Source organism: Canis lupus, chromosome 8, assembly GCF_011100685.1.
Source record: "Canis lupus familiaris isolate Mischka breed German Shepherd chromosome 8, alternate assembly UU_Cfam_GSD_1.0, whole genome shotgun sequence".
NCBI lineage: Eukaryota > Metazoa > Chordata > Mammalia > Carnivora > Canidae > Canis > Canis lupus.
Window position 1 is genome coordinate 53,475,443 of NC_049229.1, and position 22,150 is coordinate 53,497,592.

The 22,150-nt window shown below is 36.3% G+C and overlaps 1 protein-coding gene across 21 annotated transcripts in view; it reads right to left on the bottom strand.

The window, feature by feature from the left end:
- CEP128 (centrosomal protein 128) overlaps window positions 1–22,150 on the bottom strand; it is a 397,326-nt gene that overhangs the window by 253,256 nt on the left and 121,920 nt on the right. For all 21 annotated transcript variants that reach the window (XR_005363617.1, XR_005363616.1, XR_005363618.1 and 18 more), the window contains 2 exons: window positions 8,579–8,929; window positions 580–1,230 (listed from right to left, as the gene is read on the bottom strand). Coding sequence is in view for 17 of the 21 variants with exons in the window: in XM_038545463.1 (XP_038401391.1) it covers window positions 580–1,230; window positions 8,579–8,929 (1,002 nt within the window). In the remaining 4 variants the exon portion in view is untranslated. The remainder of the gene's footprint in view (window positions 1–579; window positions 1,231–8,578; window positions 8,930–22,150) is intronic.

The window sequence follows — 22,150 nt, forward strand, 5'->3', positions numbered from 1 at the left end:
ATTACACTCCTGACGATCATGTATAAAATAATTCCTCTGCATGGGGATAATGCTAATACCATTAGAACCTAGAAACATTTCTCCAAATGCAAGATTCTCAATTATGCATTTACCCAGGCCAACTTTGATTTGGAAAAGGAGGAGTAAATCTCAAAAGCATTGGGTTTACACAGCTCATAAGCTGATCCACTTTAGTTACCATACTAATAAGGACTGTAGTTATAACTCCTATGGCCTTGACAAGTCTTTGCCTTTTATATTTTAAGAGGTCACAAATGTTGAATGAGGGCACGTTTCGGGTCCATGACTTACTGCCACCTCTGCCTTTCCTGAACTCCCAAAATAGCTAAACGTTCTTTTTAAAGGGCTTCAGTGCTCTGAAATAGGCGCTCCCAGGTGGCTGCTATAACTCATTTCAACCTGGCTGAACAGGCATGAATAAGCCTCTTTAGTGTTAGTTTTATCTTTCCTTCAGTGCTTAGGAATACAGAATGATCCCTACAAGTTTATGCTTTATTAACTTCATGAGCCACCAGGAAAAAATCCTTCAGTATCATCAGGATAATTCAGCGCAGGTACCTTCAGCGTCCTAATATGATTCTCAGCCTCACTCTTTTCTTTCTTGAAGTGCTTCATCAGCTCCTGGATGTTCTGTTCATGTTTAGTTTTCACACTCTGCAGTGATGATGTGAGATCTTCCAGCTCCCTCTGGTGAACGTCTCGTTCCAGCTTTAACTGCGTAATGATTGTAGCTGTTTCTTCCTCTCTGGATTTCGCCTGTGTCTTGAGGTCAGCAAGGTTCTTAAGTACCTCCTTCCTGGCTCTCTGTTCCTCAGCCAATTTATTAGCGAGATCCGCCCGGATGGCACTCAGGTTCTTGACAGCCTCTTGCATCTCAAGAAGTTGAGCTTTGTCCCTGGCCTGGCTTTTCTTTAGCTCAGTGATTTCTTCTTCTAGGTGAGCTTTCTCCACTTTCATCTGGCTTTGAATCTTTCTCTGCTGCTTCAATTCACTTTCTAGCCTATGGATAGTGTCCAGGGAATCCTTGACTTCTAGTTCAAGGACAGTTTGACGAGACTCAATGTCACTTAGTTTCTGCTCCTTACAGTGAAGCTCCTCCTCTTGAAGGGCACGCTTGGTTAAGACATCGTTCAATTCCTTTCGAAGATTATCTATCTGTTGTAATGCTGTATAAAGCTGGCTTTTCAATTCGTCCTTTTCTTTTAGAATCTATCAGGTTAAAAAAAAAAATCACTGTAAAATTCGTCATAGAAACATCACCAACATCTATCAATCCTGGATTATAAATAATTATTTAAATGTTGGATAAAATTTAGCAAAAGAATGAGGAAAGAAAAAGACTACTATAATTTACCACAGGTTGCAATAATACAATGTTACTTAAAGTAACAGTTCTTTACATTTCAATTGCACACTTTTAAAAAGGAGAAACCTCAAAATAGATAAGGAAGATAATATAGGGAAGCATGCAGATATAATCTAAGAAAGATTATGATACAATCAATCCTTATTAATAAATAAAGTCAGTAGGGGCAGGAAATACACCAGTATGTAACTGGGAGTCTCAAAGCCCCCAAAAGATAGAAATAATATTAAGATTAGGAGAAGTTGGGGAGGGATGCAAAGAGCAAAGTCAAGGGACCAGATGTCCATCCCCCTCTGCCAGCCTCTATGTAGGGTGAGGGTTGACACTGCAGGATGAATGGGGCCAAGATATCTCTCTCATCTCATCACCTACCAATGTAATAGAAAAGCCAGCAGCTAAGGAAGCTAGAATTATTCCCCCTCTCCCTAACACTGGCACCAAGAACAGTCTCCATCTCTGCTTATAGATGCCTGCCATGGCTTGAACCCAGAAAAAAGAAAAGTAAGATTCTCACTTCAGAATGAGAAATAATGAATAAAAATGCAAATACTTACAAGGCAGTTTTAAAGTTTGTATTTTATACTTTAGTATGAAACAATTCAAGATAAACTACAATGAGTCAATCACTCCAAAGAAACAGATTCCTCAAAGCCCTGTCAGTTTCAGCATGGAAAAACAGCATGAAGCTAGCATGAGAAATAATAAAAGGAGGTGGTAAAGTAATTGAGCTCTGACCAGAGAAAACTGAATGTGATTCTCAGTCCAGTCATAAGTCATCCCAGAGCCTCAAGGAATTTATTTATCTTTATAAAGGTAATAATAGCACCTATATTATAGGGTTGTGATGAAGACTAGTGGGAAAAAGAAAAAAAAAAAATGGGCAAAGGATTCAAGTTCAAGGAGAAGCCAGGATCCCAGGGAGGTATTCATGCAAGACAGTAATCAGATCTGTGAAGAACAGGTATAACTGATAAAGCAATGTACCTCGACTAAAAATACCCAGGACCATAGAGGAAAGACTTTACTTTGAAAGGCAGGAAAAAATGGCTAGAAATACAGGGAATTCTAAGGGTAGATGGTTTTTTGTTTTTCCTATTGCAGTGTACCCAATTCCAACAAACTTAATGGCTTAAAACAATACCATTTATTATTTCCCTGTTTCCACAGATCCCAAGTCCAGGAAAGGTATTGTGCTTTCTCAGGCTTTCCTAAGGTGTTTCCAGGGCTTCCTAAGGCTAAAATCAAGGTATCAGCTGGCCTGGATTCTTGGAGGCACTGGGGGAGAATCCACTTCCAAGTTCATCCATGTTGTTGGCAAAATTTAGTTCCATGCCCTTAACACTCTGGTCCCTATTTCCTTACTAGCTTTGAGCGAGGGGTTGCTCTGAGCTTCTGAGCCACCCACACTCCTTGGCTCATGGACTCCTCAGACTCTGAACCCAGTAACACCACAATGAATCTTTCTTGTGTTTTGAATCCTCCAACTTCCCCTTCTCTAAATAGCCAGAAAATTTTCTATGTTTTTAATGACCCCTCTGATTAGATTAGGCCCATCAGACAATCTCCTTATCTTAAGGTCAACTCTGCCATATAACATAACCATGAGTGATATATCATCATGTTCACAGGCTCCAGGAATTAGGATGAGTCATCTCTGGGAGGTCACTCTACTTACCATACCAGAGAAGACAGAAACTGACAGAATCAAGTCTTGGCTGTATGGATAATGCAAGAGGGGCCTGACAATGAGGAGAGGTGGCTTCAAGACAATGATTAATGTTTGAAACAGATAATATAGGCCCCTGGCCAGCAGTTAAGAGACTTCCATGCAGCCCTGTAGATAATTCAAGATGCTCTAGCAAATAAAACATCTTTGGTTGCAAAATAATATGCTCCTAAAGTTGGTTTAAACAGCAAAGATATTTATTTTTCTCACATAACAGGAACACCAAAGATGGAGCTCTTCAAGAAGAGTCTGTCAAAATCCAGGCACTGCTACTCTACAATTCTCTAGGTTTGCCCTCTGTTTCAGTATTCCAAGAATCACATCAATTTATGACAAAGGTGGCAGCTTTAGAGTGGACAGCTACAGACTACGTTAGTCAAGTTTGTAATTTCTTTGGCAATACAGATACTAAAAACTAAGTAAGTTCTATTTGCTTTTTGTTAATTGCTTGGCTAGTAGCCACAGCCCAAGATTTTGTCTAGACATTGTCTCTGAGTCTGAAAATGACAGTGTCTTAACTGCCACTTCAACATCCTGGACACTCCCAAGGACTCTCAGTTGTATAGGCTTTATCTTGAGGAAACTCAAACTTAGATCCCCTTTATCTGGCCAGGAATACTTAAGCAGAAGCACTTGAAGGGGTCTGAGAAATCAGGCTTGTTTTTCATCTCATTTTTATTTCTGCTAAGTTTCCTACTTCCCTCTCTTGCTTGGACTAACTGCAGCAGGGATACATCATTTGACTATTCCAATGCTAAAAAAACTCCAAATTACCAGACTCTGTATATTTGGATTGTAGATTGCAGATTTTCAGTCTCCCCCCACCCTCCAAATCTTGCTCTCTGCTTTTATTATTTATACTTGTCTTTCTCTCGGGGACTTTTCTGAAGGCTGTAGTAAGTTCATAACACATGCCAACATCATGAAGTTTTCATATCAGTCACTTAATAAGCATCACTGCCCCAGGTAGGATTTCTGATGGTTCAACTAAATACTATCAATAGCACAGTTTGCCAGCTTTTCCTTAGAAAGATATGACCCTCCTCCTATCCCCACTTCATTTCTCCGCTTAGTCAATCCTCCATTTTAGGCTCTTACTTAAGCTCCTTACTCCTAGAACTGGTGTTTCATAATGGCTTGAATATCTTCTGATGAGAGTAAAAGAAAACTCCAATTCAAAGTAATTTAAACTACAAGGTAACTTAATCTCACTCCAGGAAGAACCGTTCCAGACAGGGTATCAAAGCTCTAGGTCCATCTCTCCGCATTTCTCTTGGCAGTACCTTCTTGTGTGTGAGACTTGATTCTCAAGACCATAACAAGACTGCCAACTTCAGCCACTGCAAACATCACAGCTGAGTACAACAAAACCAGAGAAGTAAAAAAACTCTCTTGTGTATCTTCTTCAGGAGTAAGTAAATGTTTATCAAAAGCTCTCCCAACAGACTTCATAACTCATTCTTCATTAATCAGAACAGAGTCAGGTGCTTGATAACTGGCCTATATTAATTTTTGAACAGGATGGAATGGGTTGGGGCCAGGGGTAGATGGGGAAAATCAAGACCACTATAGAAGCCAAATGATGTTTCTATATAAGTTTTGCTGGTACTATTCAGGAGCAGAAATGGGAAAAATAAGAGTTTGGTTGATTACAGATTGAAAATCAGTAAGATGTGTGAGATGGAAGAAAAAAATCAAAGATGCTGGTGAGCATGTTATCAGAGTAGCTTTTCACAAAGTCCAAGCTGACAGGAAAAAACGGATTCCGGGAAATGGCTGGTCAACCAGAGGAATGTGGAAAGATCAAAATCAGATGGTAATTGTTAAAAAAGGAAAAGGAAATAAAAGAAATGTGTAAGTTCAGAGAATGAAATTTTGGAACTAAAGATTTGAACATAGAGAAATAATAGATGAGGACAAATTTTAGCCACAGAAATTAGCTGCTGAGTGACTTGAAGGTCACAGTAAAATGGGAAATTAGTGAAGTTTAAGGATGTGGAGTTCAATGCTGACTTGAACTATATGTAATCACCAAAGATGATGACAAGAATTATAGGTAATGAAACAGGTTGAGGGGAAGCCAGATACAATAATCCTTGAGAAATGTGGAGGCATAATGTAAAAGTATGTAGCAGTCAGGAACAATGAGAAGAGAACATTCTAACCAAGCAAACCTAGCAAACCTAGTTTCCAAAGAAGAAAAGCTGAGAGAAGATTATGAAGGGGGCATTGAAAATGGCTGTGTGAAGACAGAAGAACAATACTGTCTAAAACCATAAGAACAGGAACCAACTCTCCAAAAGCCTAACCACAAAGTACACTTAGGTTTTTATTTTGTTTTAAATTAACTAAGAGGTAGACAGAAATTTTAAAAAGAAAAAAAATCGAGTATTTTTCTGCATGCGAGGGTACATGCAAACAAAATGCTGGATTATTCTAATATATCAGTACTTTAGCCTTTCTAAAATTGCATATCATAGAACCTTACATACATTTAAAATGTACTTCAGCACTGATCCTTCTTATTTTACAATCTTTAAATCAAAAAAAAAAATTCAGCTTTTAAAAGACAGTATATATTACATATACTCTTCTCTTCCTCAGCATGAAGGAAAATATGGCAATTTAAAATTCTTGAAGTCAAATGTTATCAAGCGAAAGCTCAATACAGAGGCAAACCAATTATTCTGCTAACTCAGCAAGAAAAACAAGCAACCTAAGCAGCATTCCCATTATCCATATTAAAATATATATATTGGGCAGCCCTGGGTGGCTCAGCGGTTTAGCGCTGCCTTCAGCCCTGGGCGTGATCCTGGAGACCCGGGATCGAGTCCCGTGTCGGGCTCCCTGCGTGGAGCCTGCTTCTCCCTCTGCCTGTGTCTCTGCCTCTCTCTCTCTCTCTCTCTCTCTCTCTATGAATAAATAAAATCTTTAAAAAAATAAAATATATATCTATGAATTTGGAGATATTCAGAAAAGCATACGTTGTGATAGGATTCAAGTTCAAAATTTTTTCCTTTATCATTTGCAAAGCAGGTATCAGAATCAATAACTTCAAACAGCACTTTAAAAGACAAAGACAAAAATAGAAAAAATAGAAAAAATAAAGACAAAAATATAATTGATGATTAGATTTTTTATCTACATACTCCTAATGACCATCATATCATGATTCCCTGATGTAAACATCCATGCCATTTTCTTTCAAGGAAAGTATACAATCTGATATTTCTGTTTTTTTTCTGCAATGGTATGCTATTTGTTTGATATTCTATATCATTTGATAACAAAGTAGTTTTGTAATAAAATATATATCTAATAATCTCACCAAACTTCCAAAAATGTAGAAAAATAGGAAAAATAAATAAATCAGAGCAACTTTTAAGAGAATAAAACTCTTCAGCCTTCTGCTACATTTTTAAGTGGCAAATCTTAAAGCAGAAAATAAATTATGCTGGAAAAAGAGAAATGGAAGTAGTCATTGAAGTACTTAGAAAACACAAAAACCGTATCGTTTCAGTATAGAAAATGGCTCAACAAGGCTACTTACTAAACAATTTTCTCTGTATGACATAATGGGTTTTAATTGTAATTACATATTTTTTAATATATACTTCCAAATATACCCTAGAGTCATTGTTTGAAAATAATTAGTCCAAAAAAATGAAAAACAAAAACAAAAACAAAACAAAAAAGGAGTTGACTGTATTCCTAATGCCTTAGGGAGGCTTTGTGATTTTTTTAAGAATTAAATACTCCTTAGAGATATTATTCAGTAAGACATAAATATATGGATGGTTTTTTTCCGAAATTATTTACAACATATTTCCACATCACAGATGTACTGGACACTTGCATGTGCAGTGAAATAGCTGTTACCCTTCTTCCTTGATTAACCGCTACTCTAACTGCAACAAGCTGCATTCATTTTTAAGGCTTTTAAAGTGGAAATTACAATGCCTGCTGTGATAATTGTGATACTACCCTAACTGTGGCAATCACTTTAAAACTACTTCTTTGCTTATCATTAGCAATGCTAAGTGATAAAAATAATTACATCAGAAGCATTCTGGGAAATAATTGTTTAACAGTTTTGAATATTGTGAAAAAACTCCATCTAGAAAACTCCGCACCGTGGATTAGGAAACAGTCTGATGACATGGTCCCTTCTAAATTTCCTCTAATTAAGTAAAATCCACAGATGATTTTCAATCACTCTCACCCCCCTTCTTTCTAGCTACCTCCCCTACAGTCATGCTCACTGAACCAGTGGCCAGACCAGGCTGACAACAGAATAATCAAGGTAGAGCAATTTGCTGGGATCAGATCAGTTCAGATTCAAGTCTGAAAGCTTTACAACTCCTGTACCTCAGGGCAACGAGTCACCCAGTATGTGTCAGATGTGTTAAACTGCAAAGCACTCCACAATGAGTGCAAGGTGATCATTTATTCAATCTTCCATATATCCATGAAATTCATATGTAAATGGGAAAGCATCTTTTCCATGACAGCTCATCTGAAATAAGCATCTGTCACTCTTAAACAATTGATTTTATAAATATAATTGCCCTACATCTTGTCTTCTTTGGAAAGAAAGTCAAGTTATCCAAGTAATTATTCTTCTGGATGTTCAGAATTCTTGACAAGTGACAAATGACAAAGCAGAAATGATACACTAAGACTAAACATGGATAAAAATCAACCTTGACTTTTCTGCTTATTATCTTATAAGCGTCTAAGTTTAATTCAACCCAAAGATACAGTTGAGAATCAACACAGGAGCATAAAATCCATTTAAAGTAACTGATTATACAAGAGAAAAGATGATGTGAAATGCATACGTAGATCAGTAAAACGCTTCTTGTTGCGATCAAAAAGGCATAAAAAGAGGAGTCTTAAAGAGCCTTGTGACCCGGTAATACTGCTCAGTCAGTGAGATTGTGAACATCACTCATGTAACTAAACCCATTATAGTTGCTGCCAGAAAATGGTCCAGTAATAACTACCACATTTTTAAATGCTCCTTTTCCAACCAATACTTAAGTTGAAATATACTAAAAAAAATGAGATTTTTAAGATACATGCACTGGGGGAAAAGTCAGGTGATATTAGAGAAGGCTTCGTGATTTTTTTTTTCCTTTTTTTTTTTTAATTTTTTTCCATTTGAACATTAAAGAACAATTTCAACTTAGGAAACTAAAAGCTAAACTGAGGGACAGGGTGAATCTCTTTTAAGGGCCAACTCTAAAACCTCACAGAATGCTAAACTATTAAAAAAAAAAACTTAAAAGATAAAAAACTAAGTTACTTTTACCTTGAAATAGCCAAGATAGAAAGACTCTTCTATCAAGGACATCATGATAGGTTACATGCACAGCTTGGCACTCAAGTGTTTATTCAAAGGAAGAATGAATGAATGGTTGGTCACAGCAAAAATCATTCCTTAGGAATTTGCCTTTTTATACCTGATTATTCTTGTCTGTCAGTTGATCAAGAGTTTCAGATTGTTTCTCCAATGCTCGCTCTAACTTCTTATGCTTAAGCTTCCACTGCCTGATGGACTCCTGAGCTTTCAGTTTCAGCCCTTCTCTCTTCTTCTCTGCCTCCTGTCTCAGAGCCTCTGACTGTTGGAACTCTAGAAGGTACTGCTCGGCCTGCTTGGTTGCATCCTCAGCATGGTGAGTCAGCTCTGAGATCTGAAGGTCAGCACGCTTATGTTTGGCCTCACAAGTCTCAAAGTGATTCTGGATCTCTTTAAGTTGATCCAACATCTGTAGTTGTTGCTTTTCCTTCTGTTCCAATTGCTGTGTTAAATTCTGGGAATAAAGCATGAGAAATATTAGGAACACGTTCTTGTCAAAACTGGATGCCTAACATAGTGTCAAACAAGAATCTCTAATGTCACCAAAATGGGAATCATCTGCACCAAATTCCCTTACTGGTCAGTCTAGAAAATGAGTCTCTTTCTGGGTATTTTATAAGCACATTAGCTGGTAATAATTTTTTATAGAATAGTTTCTCATTTTTAGGCTACTTCACTTTCCAAAAAGGGAAAATATGTATTTTCCAATTGACTGTCACCAAAATAGAAGGCCTTTTGATGAGAAAAACAATATGCATTACTTTAGTAAAAATGTAGTGCTTTGTCCAACTGAAAAAAAAGTCAATGCTTTTAAAAGTGTCAGGTTATCACAGTAGTGATACGTGATATTTCACTTTCTGGCAGCACATAAAACTTTGTGACAATAAAATAAAAATATCTAATAAAAATGCACACTGAGGGATCTCTGGGTGGCGCAGTGGTGTAGCACCTGCCTTTGACCCAGGGCGCGATCCTGGAGTATATTCGATCCCGGGATCGAATCCCACGTCGGGCTCCCAGTGCATGGAGCCTGCTTCTCCCTCTGCCTATGTCTCTGTCTCTGTCTCTGTCTCTCTCTCTCTCTGTGTGACTATCATAAATAAATAAAAATTAAAAAAAAATGCACATTGATGATGGAAACATTAGTATAGATAATATTATATTTGAAAGTCCATTTAAAAGACTCAGCACGTGATGTGATGAGCACTGGGTGTTACACACAACTGATGAATTACTGAACACTGCATCTGAAACTAATGATGTACTATACATCGGCTAATTGATTTTAAATTTTTTTTAAAAGACTCTCAATAAAGAGTTTATAGATAGGTTATTTCCAGCTAAATCTAATGTTACAAGTTGATGAATTTAGCTCAAGCTTATATGAATCAGTGTAGGATAGATTTTTAAACAAACTTCAATTTATTTGGAATATAGTATAATTAAGAAAATCAAACTTGAACACTTAAAATCTAGTTTCCCAGAATGAGTCAACAATACATTTGGAAATTGCACTAAATCATCATGATTCATACTTACTTTAATTTGAGAAGAACTGGTAAAGATCTAATTTTAACTTCAAAAATGAGGACACTGCTTTTAGATAACATTTCATATGAATAAAAGAATGATGGGATCATTAACATTAAGCCACCATTGTAGAGCTTTGGAAGGGAGTAACAAATTCAGAAATAATGGATTCCATAAGCTGCCCTTCCTAAGCCTTACTTTCCAAATACTTGAGGGGCAAAGGTAACATGAAGAGGCCATGTCAGGACACTGAGATGATACTGGAGCTGGACAAACAATAAATATCATCTATATTGTAAGGCTCTTGCAAATGAAAACTGAAAACATTTACCGACTTCTGCTGACCCTCACAGCAGAAAGCCCAGTTCCAAGTTCCATTATCCCTGCATCATAACTCAAAAGTAAATACACTTTCTTTCATGATCATGGTTTGACATTATGGCAAAAAAAAAAATATATATATATAAATAATAATAATAATTAATAATAATAATGCCTTGAAAACAAGATTTTCAGAGCAACAGGTTTGCATTTGCTCAGTTTGCTAAATTCAATGCAGCCTGGAAGAGATGAGTCACTCCTTTATCTACCCAAACAAAACAGTAAATTGAGAACTGTGCACTTGTTTGTATGGAAAATTCTAAAATGAAATCAGAAAACCATAGCCGTAGTGGTTTACCAGTTTGCCCTTATCAAAGTTTTACCACAAAACTAGAAATCAGCTTTATTAGCTAGTAGTATTCATGTGATTTCTCTATCAGCAGAGAGATACCAATATTTTTTTTTCTCAACAAACACTTGGAGAGTGGGTACCCTTCTTATGTGTTAGATACATAGCTTACAGAACAGTTAACAGGGCCCAGCTTTGAACCAAAAAAGTAAATAACATGTATTGGGGAGATATTCATGATACCAGCTAGATTACAACAGCAGATAATGCTAGATGCTAAAACGATGGACAGTTACCTGAAGGGGCCTGTATTCTACAGTGCAGCTGGGGAAGATCTCTCTTGGGAGGTGACATATGAGCTGAGATCTAAATGAGAAGGAGCTAGCAATAATAATTATTATTACTACTGAGGTTTATTGAGCACTTGAGTTGTGCAAAGGATTGAGCAAATGCTTTATAGGAATGACCTCATTCGATCCCAATATTACTATCTTGATTTTAGTGATGTGTAACCAACTCTCGGAACTTGCCCAAGATCACATATCTAATATGTGAGGGAATGGGATTCAGACCCAGACTGTCTGGCTTCAGAGCCCATGTTTTCAACTTTTTGCTAAGCGGCCAGACTCTCAAATGACCCTAACTCCATGCCTCTTCGTCATCTACTACCACAGACCTATCTTAGTGGCTTTTTCCAGATCTGCCACCTCTGAAGCAAGAGTTATGTCCCAGTACTCCCTTCCTCCAATAATCCCTCCTCTCACTCCTCCCCACTCCTCAGGACTTTTGCTTTATCTACCAATTTTCCTGGTTTCCTCAGTCCTTTCCTTCTGATACATCTGCTCTTCATTGTCAGGAAGATGACCACGCCTTGACATTTCTTTTGCTGGCTTTAAATCCAAGTTCTTTGACCTAACTTCCTTAATTTTCACTTTAACCACTTTCTTGTTCATATCTCAAACTCCTTTTTAAAACTGAACTTAGGGCAGCCCGCGTGGCTCAGCGGTTTAGCACCGCCTTCAGCCCAGGGCGTGATCCAGGAGACCAGGGATTGAGTCCCATGTCGGGCTCCTTCCATGGAACCTGCTTCTCCCTCTGCCTGTGTCTCTGCCTCTCTCTCTCTCTCTCTCTCTCTCTCTCTTTCTGTGTGTGTCTCATGAATAAATAAATAAAATCTTAAAAAAAAAAAAAAGACAACTGAACTTAAATGTCAAAAAACACCAGCTCTGGGGGAATTAACAAACTTCCTGTTTCCTTTATCAGATTACTAAATCTTCTAAGGAAAATCACAGAGGGGTATCAGTTGATGTGATGGCACATGAAGAGGCAACTCCTCAGTACCCAGAAATTCTACTGCATGCCTCTTCCCAGTCCACACAGTGGCCCTTCCAAAATGTCCTGTCTTGGACCTACCATCTTTTCACTCACTTCTAGTATGTAACATAGCTCCTTCTTAAGAAATAAAATTACCCAAAGCAATCTACAGTTTTAATGCAACCCCTATCAAAATACCAAAAGCATTTTCACAGAACTAGAACAAATAATCCTAAAATGTGTATGGAACTGCAAAAGACCCCAAGTAGTAAAGCAATCTGAAAAAAGAAGAACAAAGCTAGAAGTATCACAATCTCAGATTTCAAGATATACTACAAAACTATAATAATCATAACAGTATGATACTGGCACACAAATAAGTACATAGATCAACAGCACAGATTATCGAGTCCAGCAATAAACCCATGCTTTTATGGTCAATTAATCAATGAAAAAGGAGGCACAAATATACAACAAGAAAAGACAATCTCTTTAGTGATATTGGAAAAACTGCATAGCTACATGCAAAGGAATGAAACTGGACCATTTTCTTTAAAAATGCAAAAAAGAAACTCAAAACGGATTAAACACCTAAGTATGATATCTAAAACCATAAAATTTCTAAAAGAAAATATAGGCAGTAATTTCTTTGACATCAGCCATAGAAACAATTTCTCCAAATACGTCTCCTTTACAAGGAAAACAAAAGCAAAATTAAACCACTGGGTTTACACCAAAATAAAAAGCTTTTGTACTGTAAAGGAAACCATCAACAAAACAAAATGGCAACCTACCGAGTAGTAGAATATATTTGCAAATAAGATACCTGATAAGGAGTTAATATCCAAAATATATGAAGAACTTATACAACTCAATACCAAAAAAGCAATAATCCAATTAAAAAATGGACAGATGACCTAAACAGACCTTTTTCTAAAGAAGACATACAGATGGCCAACAGACCCATGAAAAAAATGCTCAACATCATTAATCAGCAAGGAAATGCAAATTAAAACCACAATGAGATATCACTTTATACCTGTCAGAATGGCTAAAATAAAAAACACAAGAAATTACAATGTGTTGGTACAGATGTGGGAAAAAAGGAACCTTATGCACTATTGGAGGGAATGTAAATTGACATAGCCACTGTGGGAAACAGTATGAAGGTTCCTCAAAAAATTACAACTAGAATTACCGTATGATTCAGTAATTCCACTAACGGGGATTTACTCAAAGAAGATGAAAATACTAATTCAAAAGGATACACGCACTCCTATGTTTATTGCAGCATTATTTACAATAGCCAAGATACAACCCAAATGTCAACCCAAATGCCCATTCATAGATGAATAAAGATGTGATACACACACACACACACACACACACACACACTGGAGTATTATTATTCATCTATAAGAAAGAATGAAATCTTGCTGTTTGCAACAGTATGGATAAACCTAGAGGATATAATGCTAACTGAAATAAGTCAATCAGAGAAACACAAATACCATATGATTTCACTCATTTGTGGTATTTAAAAAAAAAAACAGAACAAATGAATGAACAAAGAAACAGACAAAAAAAACAGACTTACACACAGAGAATGAAATAGCTATTGTCAGAAAAGAAGGGGATAGAGTTATGGTGGGGAAATAGATAAAGGGGATTAAGGTACACTTATCTTGATGAGCACTGAGAAATGTGCAAAATTGTTGAGTCATTGTGTTGTACACATGAAACTAATGTAGCAAAGTGTGTTAATTATACTTAAGCAAAAAAATAAAATCATAGAAATAATTTTTTTAATGAAACAAACAAAAACCTTTATTAATCCAATGAGATCTAACCAGCACCCTATACTCTTCTTCCTACTAAGCCAAATTCCTGGAAAGAGCAGTCCATACCTGGTACCCCACAATTTTATTCCTAATTCATTTCCTCATTTATTGGATTTGTTTTCCATCCCTATCATACAATTAAAAAAGCTCTCACCCAGAGATCATCTACAGCCAAATATAATGGACTCTAAAACTCTACCCTAGTTTCCTTGTAGCATGTGACACGGTCATTTGCCCTTTGTGACTTTTAAGTCTCTCTTCTTCCCTGACTTTCATAATTCCCCTCTTTGCTAGTTCTCCTTTTTCTTCCTGTTCTTTAATAATCTCATTTCCTAGGTCTCTTCTACCATTTAGCTTTTAAATACAGATAACAGTATAAGGTTCTAGTATTAAGCACCGTTCTACCAGAAAATATCTGCAGTAAGTAAATATGTAGCTAGATAAAGATATTTAATAAAGGTGTTCTAATTCAGAAGTCAAACTGATTTTCTAAACTCCAGGCCTTTAAATATTGAATTATACAATGATTTCCTACATTTGGGAATCCCACAGGCATCTTAATTTTAGCATGTCAAAAAACTGAATAAATCTGATGCCCAACTCATAACAATTAAGGTAGTCCTACTTACAAAATGGTGGTAAAGGCTCTCTCTGCTAAGACTATATAGAAATGGGAGTGGAATTGTATATCTAAATAGTGAGAAAGTCTGAAATAACTGCTATGGGAAAAGAGAAAATGAACAAGAGATAAATGTTTAAAAGCTAACAAACAAATAATGTCATAGTCAGATAGTCTCAAATTTATAATGGATTCAAATATACAAAATTCTTCAACTTTCTCCAGCAAGCTTTTGAACCTAAAAGGAAAATAAGTTCAGAACTATTTATTTTTTCTGTAATTGTAGAACAATAAGAATAGGCACATGATTAACATCTGTAAGCCCAGAGCTTAAGCACATAAAGTTCTTTATTCTCACATTTTAAAAATTACAGACTTTCATATTAACATATTACACACAATAACTTGCTTAGAAGAATATTTGAAAATACTATGGCATTAATTGGGTATATAAGTATAAATGAATAGAAAAGGATGTGGTTCTGGGATGCCTGGGTGGCTCAGCGGTTGAGCATCTGCCTTTGGCTCAGGTTGTGATCCCGGGGCCCTAGGATCAAGTCCCGCATCGGGCTCTCCTCGAGGAGCCTGCTTCTCCCACTGCCTATGTCTCTACCTCTCTCTCTGTGTCTCTCATTAATAAATAAATTAAATCTTAAAAAAGAAAAGAAAAGGATATTCTAATTGTAAATAACTGTGGTTCTTACTATTGATGGGAAAGTAGGTTTGAATTTGAACTCAAAGAATACTGCCTCTAACTGTCCCTAGTCTAGAAACTGTTGCTACTGATTTGCTCCCATCAGTCTATTTATATTATGCTTCAGGTAAAACCTGTCATAGAATTCCTTCCTATATTCACTCCTTGGTAGGTTCTATTCAGTCACTGTTTTGACACTATCTTTAATCCATCTTCCACAAATAGCCAATCAGAATAATCTAACTGTAATAAACATTTCTCCCCCATCTATCAAGAGATTATATTACAGAACCTGCATAAAAACCCTTCACATAAGCACACACCTATGGAGAGCACACAGGTAAACAAACACATCATTATTCCACAGATAAATGCTTTCAGGGTAGGCAAGTATTCTAAATATTAGTATCTTCCTATGTACTACATGAAATGCTAAATGAAAAGCAATTTTCATATTTATTCCATTAGGATGATTTTCAATTCTATTACTATGATCATTCCATTCCTGGAAGCCTCTTCTATCCTAAAGAACATTTTATAGTTAAACTGTGTGAAATTATCTCAGCTACTAGAACAGGGTGGTTAAAAATCATATCACTTAATCAAGTCTATTATTTATTTCTCACTATATAAGTACTGTCAAAGACAGGAATCATCCAAAAACACAGAATGTCCTTTTTTCCCCCAAGAATTCCATCCAGTTACATGGGAGAAAAACCTCTGAGGTTCTGTAGCCAGGCCTGAGAATTAAACCAACGTAAAATAGATTAACAGGAGAAAAGAACACAAATTGTATTTAATATTTTTACTTCTACATAGGAGCCTTTGTTGAAAAAATGAAGATCCAAAGAAGGGTTCTATTTAGAGCCAAGAGTTCCTAAGCCTTTTTGACAGAGAAATTATGGAAAGTTGACATGAAAAAGGAAAAGGGATCTAATAAGCTCAAGGCGTAGTTAACTGTGGGAAAATGACTAGGAAATATATGGAGGAAACTAACTGGAGATCAGGATGATTTTAGGTTTGTTTGTCCAAGTCTGTTTTAGAATCAACTCCCAATCTGCACTGATAAAAAAATGTTCTCTTCCTGGTAGATGGAGGGCACTTTCCTCATGGAAAATATTATGACTTCCTTTAGGTAGAAAAAGAGGGGTCAGAGTACCCTTCCTACATATACTGTTTCTCAAGGGCCCTCAACTCAATATATGCCAAAGTGACACTTTTGGGGTGGTCTGTTCAGATCCCCTTCACAGCACCTTACCAAAGGTTTATAAAAGCTCCAACTCAATATAAAACTTTACACATTTGATTTCTCTTTTATCTCTTTCTTCAGGTGGGAAAAAAAAAAGTTAATAAGGAATTGTGTTGAAGGACTCAGGTTTGCTGATAACTAGAAGGATTCACTGGATTCAGCATACAGTCATACTTATGCTAAGATTTATGAGAGTGAAAAAAAAAAAGATTTATGAGAGTGAAACGATACAAGGCAAAATCAGCAAAGGGAAGAGAACATGGGATATAGTCCAGAGGAACCCAGGCACAAGCTTCCAGGAGTCCTCTCCCTGTAGTCACACTGGATCTGTTCAATTCTTTCAGCAGTGAATTCTGACAACATGTGTAAAGTACTGTCTACCAGGGAAACTCATTAGACACTAAGTGCCCCAAGTTTTAATTAGAAGCCAGTCACTGAGCTACTATCTGCCTAATATGTACCAAAATTCCAGACTCTGAGGAGCAAAGCAGGTGTTCAACATAAACCACATTCTTTGTACAAAAGGTTAGGCACCATGAGCTACATCTTATCATTTATGGAAAGTTTCTTACTTGATTATCATTAAAGTTCCCAGATGTCAAACAGGACCTATTTTGGAAGCAGACCTAAGGAAGTGGTCTCTTGTCTACTATGTTAACTCCTTTCTTCTCAGTAGTAAAATGGCAAAAAAAGAAAAAAAAAAAGAATGCATTATAACAATGCATTTAGAAGATAGCAGAAAAGAACTCTCTCCTTTTAAAACTGATTGGCTTTGGCTACCAATGTCTCCCTTTTTAATTGCTACAGTGATTGCATTCAAATTATACCTACAAACAGCCTACTCATAAGAATAAGGCAGATGAATAAGACATCAAAATGGAAACAGAAGATGAAAAAGAGATATTCTATTTTTAAAAAGCAGTTGTGGATAGAACCACCATAAATTTTAGCTTTAACTGTTCACACGTCTAAGATCGTAATTTTACATATGTGGGTTACAAAAAATATTTACCAACATAAAATTACAAAAGTGGAAAAAGTGGACTAGGTAGGGGGAAAATGGAGTAAATTTACAGAATAAAGGAACCAGTTCTGTCTAGTATACGAGATTCTTTCAATCTGCCTTCTTCCTATTTCTCATACTCATGAAAAAAATGCTAAGCCTACATTGGAACACTTTCCATTAAAGGACAATAAATAGACTATTATGTAGGTGACAACAATAATTATTTGCTCACTGGTATCATTACAATATAATACAATTTCTCCTCTACTCTTATTTAATAGTGATTACACAAAAATAAATATTGATTCCATATCACTGTATTATTGACTTGGATACCAGCCAAAAAAATCTCTTAAATAATTAAATAAGTTACCACGTTATCTCCTGAGATAGGAGGAAATCCTACACAGGAATTACACAATCTTTGAGGTAGAGGTGTTTCTGGAACATTTTTTAAAATGAGAGGGGGGAAAAAAATCACAGAATAAAGTTGACTTGACTAAAACAAAATCAGAGGTAGACTAGTTATCCCCTTCTATGTTCAAGACACTGGCCAGGCACAGAGGAAAGTAATATATGAGAAACACTAATTGGGACAAATATGATCAAGCAGGAACGAAGTAACATCATTGTTAGCTAGTAGAAATAGGATTTAAGTTAGTAAATTAAAGAGAAACTACTGTGATCAACAAGAAATCATAAAGAAAGACCCATAAAATAAGGAGACAATGGGCAAACTCAAGTGTGAAGAAGGGAAAAGATTGGGTCACTGATAAAGGACAGGCATTTAAGAGCAAGGGTAGCATGAGCAAGAGCCACAGATGGGGCCATCAGGGCTATTCATGAAGAGTGAAAGTTCAAGAGGGCTAAAAAGAGATTAAAAAGTAAGGTCAGAAACCAGGCTAGGGGAATGCTGAACTCCAGTTTAAGCTTTCAAAAGTTTCTTAGCAGGGGAATAATATGATCAGATATGTGCTTGAGAAAGATTAATCACCAAAGGACATCATACTAACACCAGGATATTAAAATATTATAGCAACATTAAAAATAATTGAAGATCATCCTTTTAAAGCAGGAATGGACTTTTAGAACCAATTTTTTTTTCTCATCTGAATTCAATTTCAGCAATCAAATTCAATAGAGTTGGCTTATAGTAGATACGAATGCCATCTATGGCCTTCAGGAGACTAGGAAAAAGAAGAAACCACTTGTCAGTCTTTTTGAATAAAATACAGGTATGTTTCCATTCAATCCAATAAACATTGCACTCAGAACAACCAAGCTACTGAGACACAAAGGTGAATAAGATGGCACAGTTCTACATTCTACTGCTACAGAAAACCATACAGTATAGTTAGGGAAATAGACACATAACAGTTATTTTTAATAAAAGTGTTAGATATGAGCAATTTTTCTCCTGTATTTCAAATTCTGTCTCTCTTTCCAATTTATGCTTCCTAATCTATACTTACATTTCATTCTTCAGTGTCTTCATCTGTCCTTATCTTTATATGATGTTTTCTAACAATGATTCTTTGTCAAAAAGAAAAGAGCCCTGAGCTAACACCATTAAGTGGTGGCTAAGGGAACAAAAAGAAGATAATTTGCACTTGCTAGTAAAAGTAATAAAGACAAAGAGAAAGCAAAAAAAAAGGTAGAAGGCAAGAAAAAGTAAGAGGTAGAAACACAGCTAAAGAGAAAACAAATGCCCATGCCAGCCAGTCAATGTCAGAACCCAAACAACAGCCAACACCACTATGGCAAGATTGTGCATGGCACTCCTGTCCTTTTTTCCCTTCCATGCCTTTCGCGATGAAAGGGCTCATAACATTGGTGTTGGCAGGGGAAATGGGAAATGGGTTTGAGAGGAGAATGGGAAAGAAGGAACAGATTAACAAGAGAATCTAATCAACTAGACACCTCCCAAAAAGTCTTTTGTAAGAATTCAAAACAACTTGATTCTGTAATGTTTGAAAAAGAATGATCCCAAATTAGGGGCAAGCCAAATGGAAATACAGTCATCTGTAAAGGCTCTATTTAGTAATGAAAAATTAGTGGAGAGAAAAAGCCACTTGTTCAATTTGTTCAGTTTTCCCAAACAGTTTGATAAAAGCCTCTTCTAAATTCTGTACAAAAAATTACCTATAAATTTTTCTTTTAATTTTTATAATTGCTAGCCTTTGAGTTTTAGATACATGAAATATATAGCACAACAGTTATACACATGCACACATAACATACTTTTTAGTACACGAGGGTAAACATGTACACTGTAAAATGATGTGTTTATATTATACTCACTTTATTGAAAGTTAAAAAACAAGTTTAAATTTTAACTATTATAAAGATTAAGAGTTTTTATATCTTGTAATTGATGACAAGTTATTTTAAGCACAAATGTTTTGGTTCCCAAGTCTCCTTGGTTGGAAACATCATTCTAATTATAAGATTTCTCATATAAAAACACACAAACCACAAAAGATTGATCTGTTTTGCAATACAGTTTCTAGAAACCCAGCACAGTGAAAAGCAGCAACTGCCTGTTATCAAAATGGTAAACTGAAACAAAATGATATCTAAAGTATAGGCAAATATAAAGTTCAATTCTTCATAAAGACAAAAATGGTAACACTAAAGTTAATAAGTAAGAAGCCTCAAGTAGAACACGGTTTGAGACAGAATTCAATTAATTATCTTTTTTTTTTTTATTTTTTATTTTTTTTTATTTTTTTTTATTGGTGTTCAATTTACTAACATACAGAATAACACCCAGTGCCTGTCACCCATTCACTCCCACCCCCCGCCCTCCTCCCCTTCCACCACCCCTAGTTCGTTTCCCAGAGTTAGCAGTCTTTACGTTCTGTCTCCCTTTCTGATATTTCCCACACATTTCTTCCCCCTTCCCTTATATTCCCTTTCACTATTATTTATATTCCCCAAATGAATGAGAACATATAATGTTTGTCCTTCTCCGACTGACTTACTTCACTCAGCATAATACCCTCCAGTTCCATCCTGACTCTGTGAACAAAGATAAGGCTAATTCCAGCCCAAAATATGACTGCCTTAAAGCAGACATAAGATGAAAACACAGGCTGACCAGGGATATTCAAAATGAGATGCAAATATCTCAGTGAGAACAAGAGGACTGATTCAAGTATAGGAAAAAAATTAAAATTTTATTTATATTTACTGTATTTATTGAAATTAAACTCTTTTCCAGAGTTAGGTTAGTTAAGTAACCTAAAATGGACAGGAAGCTTTAATTTTTTTTTTTTTTTTTTTTATTTATTTATGATAGGCACACAGTGAGAGAGAGAGAGAGGCAGAGACACAGGCAGAGGGAGAAGCAGGCTCCATGCACCGGAAGCCCGACGTGGGATTCGATCCCGGGTCTCCAGGATCGCGCCCTGGGCCAAAGGCAGGCGCCAAACCGCTGCGCCACCCAGGGATCCCAAGACAGGAAGCTTTAAAAACAAAAATCATCAAAGAAACTATACACTGAGGGGTGCCTGGGTAGCACAGTAGTCTAAGTGCCTGACTCTTGTATTCTGCTCAGGTTGAGATCTCAGGGTCATGAGATGGAGCCTCATGTCTGGCTCTGTGCTCAGTGCAGAGTCTCTTAAGACTCTCTCTCTCTCTTTCTCTCTCTCTCTCTCCCCTCCCTTCCCCATGCTTGCTCTCTCAAATAAATTAAAAAAGAAAGAACGAATGAACAACACATTGAATATAACATTACAATATATGGATAGGTATTTGTAAATGTGACATTAGGATTAACATGAATTCAACCAGCATTTGCAGAGTGCCAATCATGGGCACAAGGCTAGGCTCAAGGGCTATGAAAATATAAGGCAAGGTCATGTTTCTCAGCTAAAAGAAAACCTGATTACTGGCACTTGGTTTATGACCTGACCAACAGCAGTTGGCCCCCATCTCCACCTCCTTCTATTATATACTCTCTTATCCCATAGAGGCTACAAAACTGAATGTTAAGCACTTCCTTGAGCTAGGTTTGGGGGCAAATTAGACTCAATAGAGAGAGAATTAGAATGTGGAAACTGCATAGAGACAATATACTTGCTAATTTGGCTTTTTGCTACTGGCCAGCCAGGTCTTAGAGATGTAATTTATTTTGTTCTGTAGTGAATATGCCCCTTTGTGCTTTCCCTTCTTAGAAGCCTAGGCAAGGCATGTATGCAAACAACTATTGCATAAAATACCTAGAGCAGTTCTATTTTGCACACTAACCCTTAATTGATGTTATAAAGTTTTGCCTTTACCATGTAAACAAAAGAACCGATTTAATAGGATTTCACCTCAAATTCTCAGATTCTCAATTAAGCCATGCCCCACTCACCTCTATTGGGAAATTAGCCTGACATATTCTCGCATGTCTTGATAAGCTCATTCATTTCAGTATAATTTAGGTGTTCCATGAACTGATAGTGAGAGGACAACTAATCAATTTTCCACAGTCAGGTGAACTAAGGGAAATATCTGAATAAAAGAACTCAAACCAATCAAAACAAGCATTGTAGCCCTGAAATACAGCTACAGGCAGCTAACTTAGACCATCACTTGTTGGGATCATATTATTAAAAATTTCTGAAGTCATGATTGGTTGAAAGTAGAATATATACTTAAAATTTATGAGTCAATTACTCTTAACAAGCAAAATACATATTAATAATATTTAATAACTGATTCAAATCCTTTTATGAGTTAAGGATCAACTACATAAAATATTAG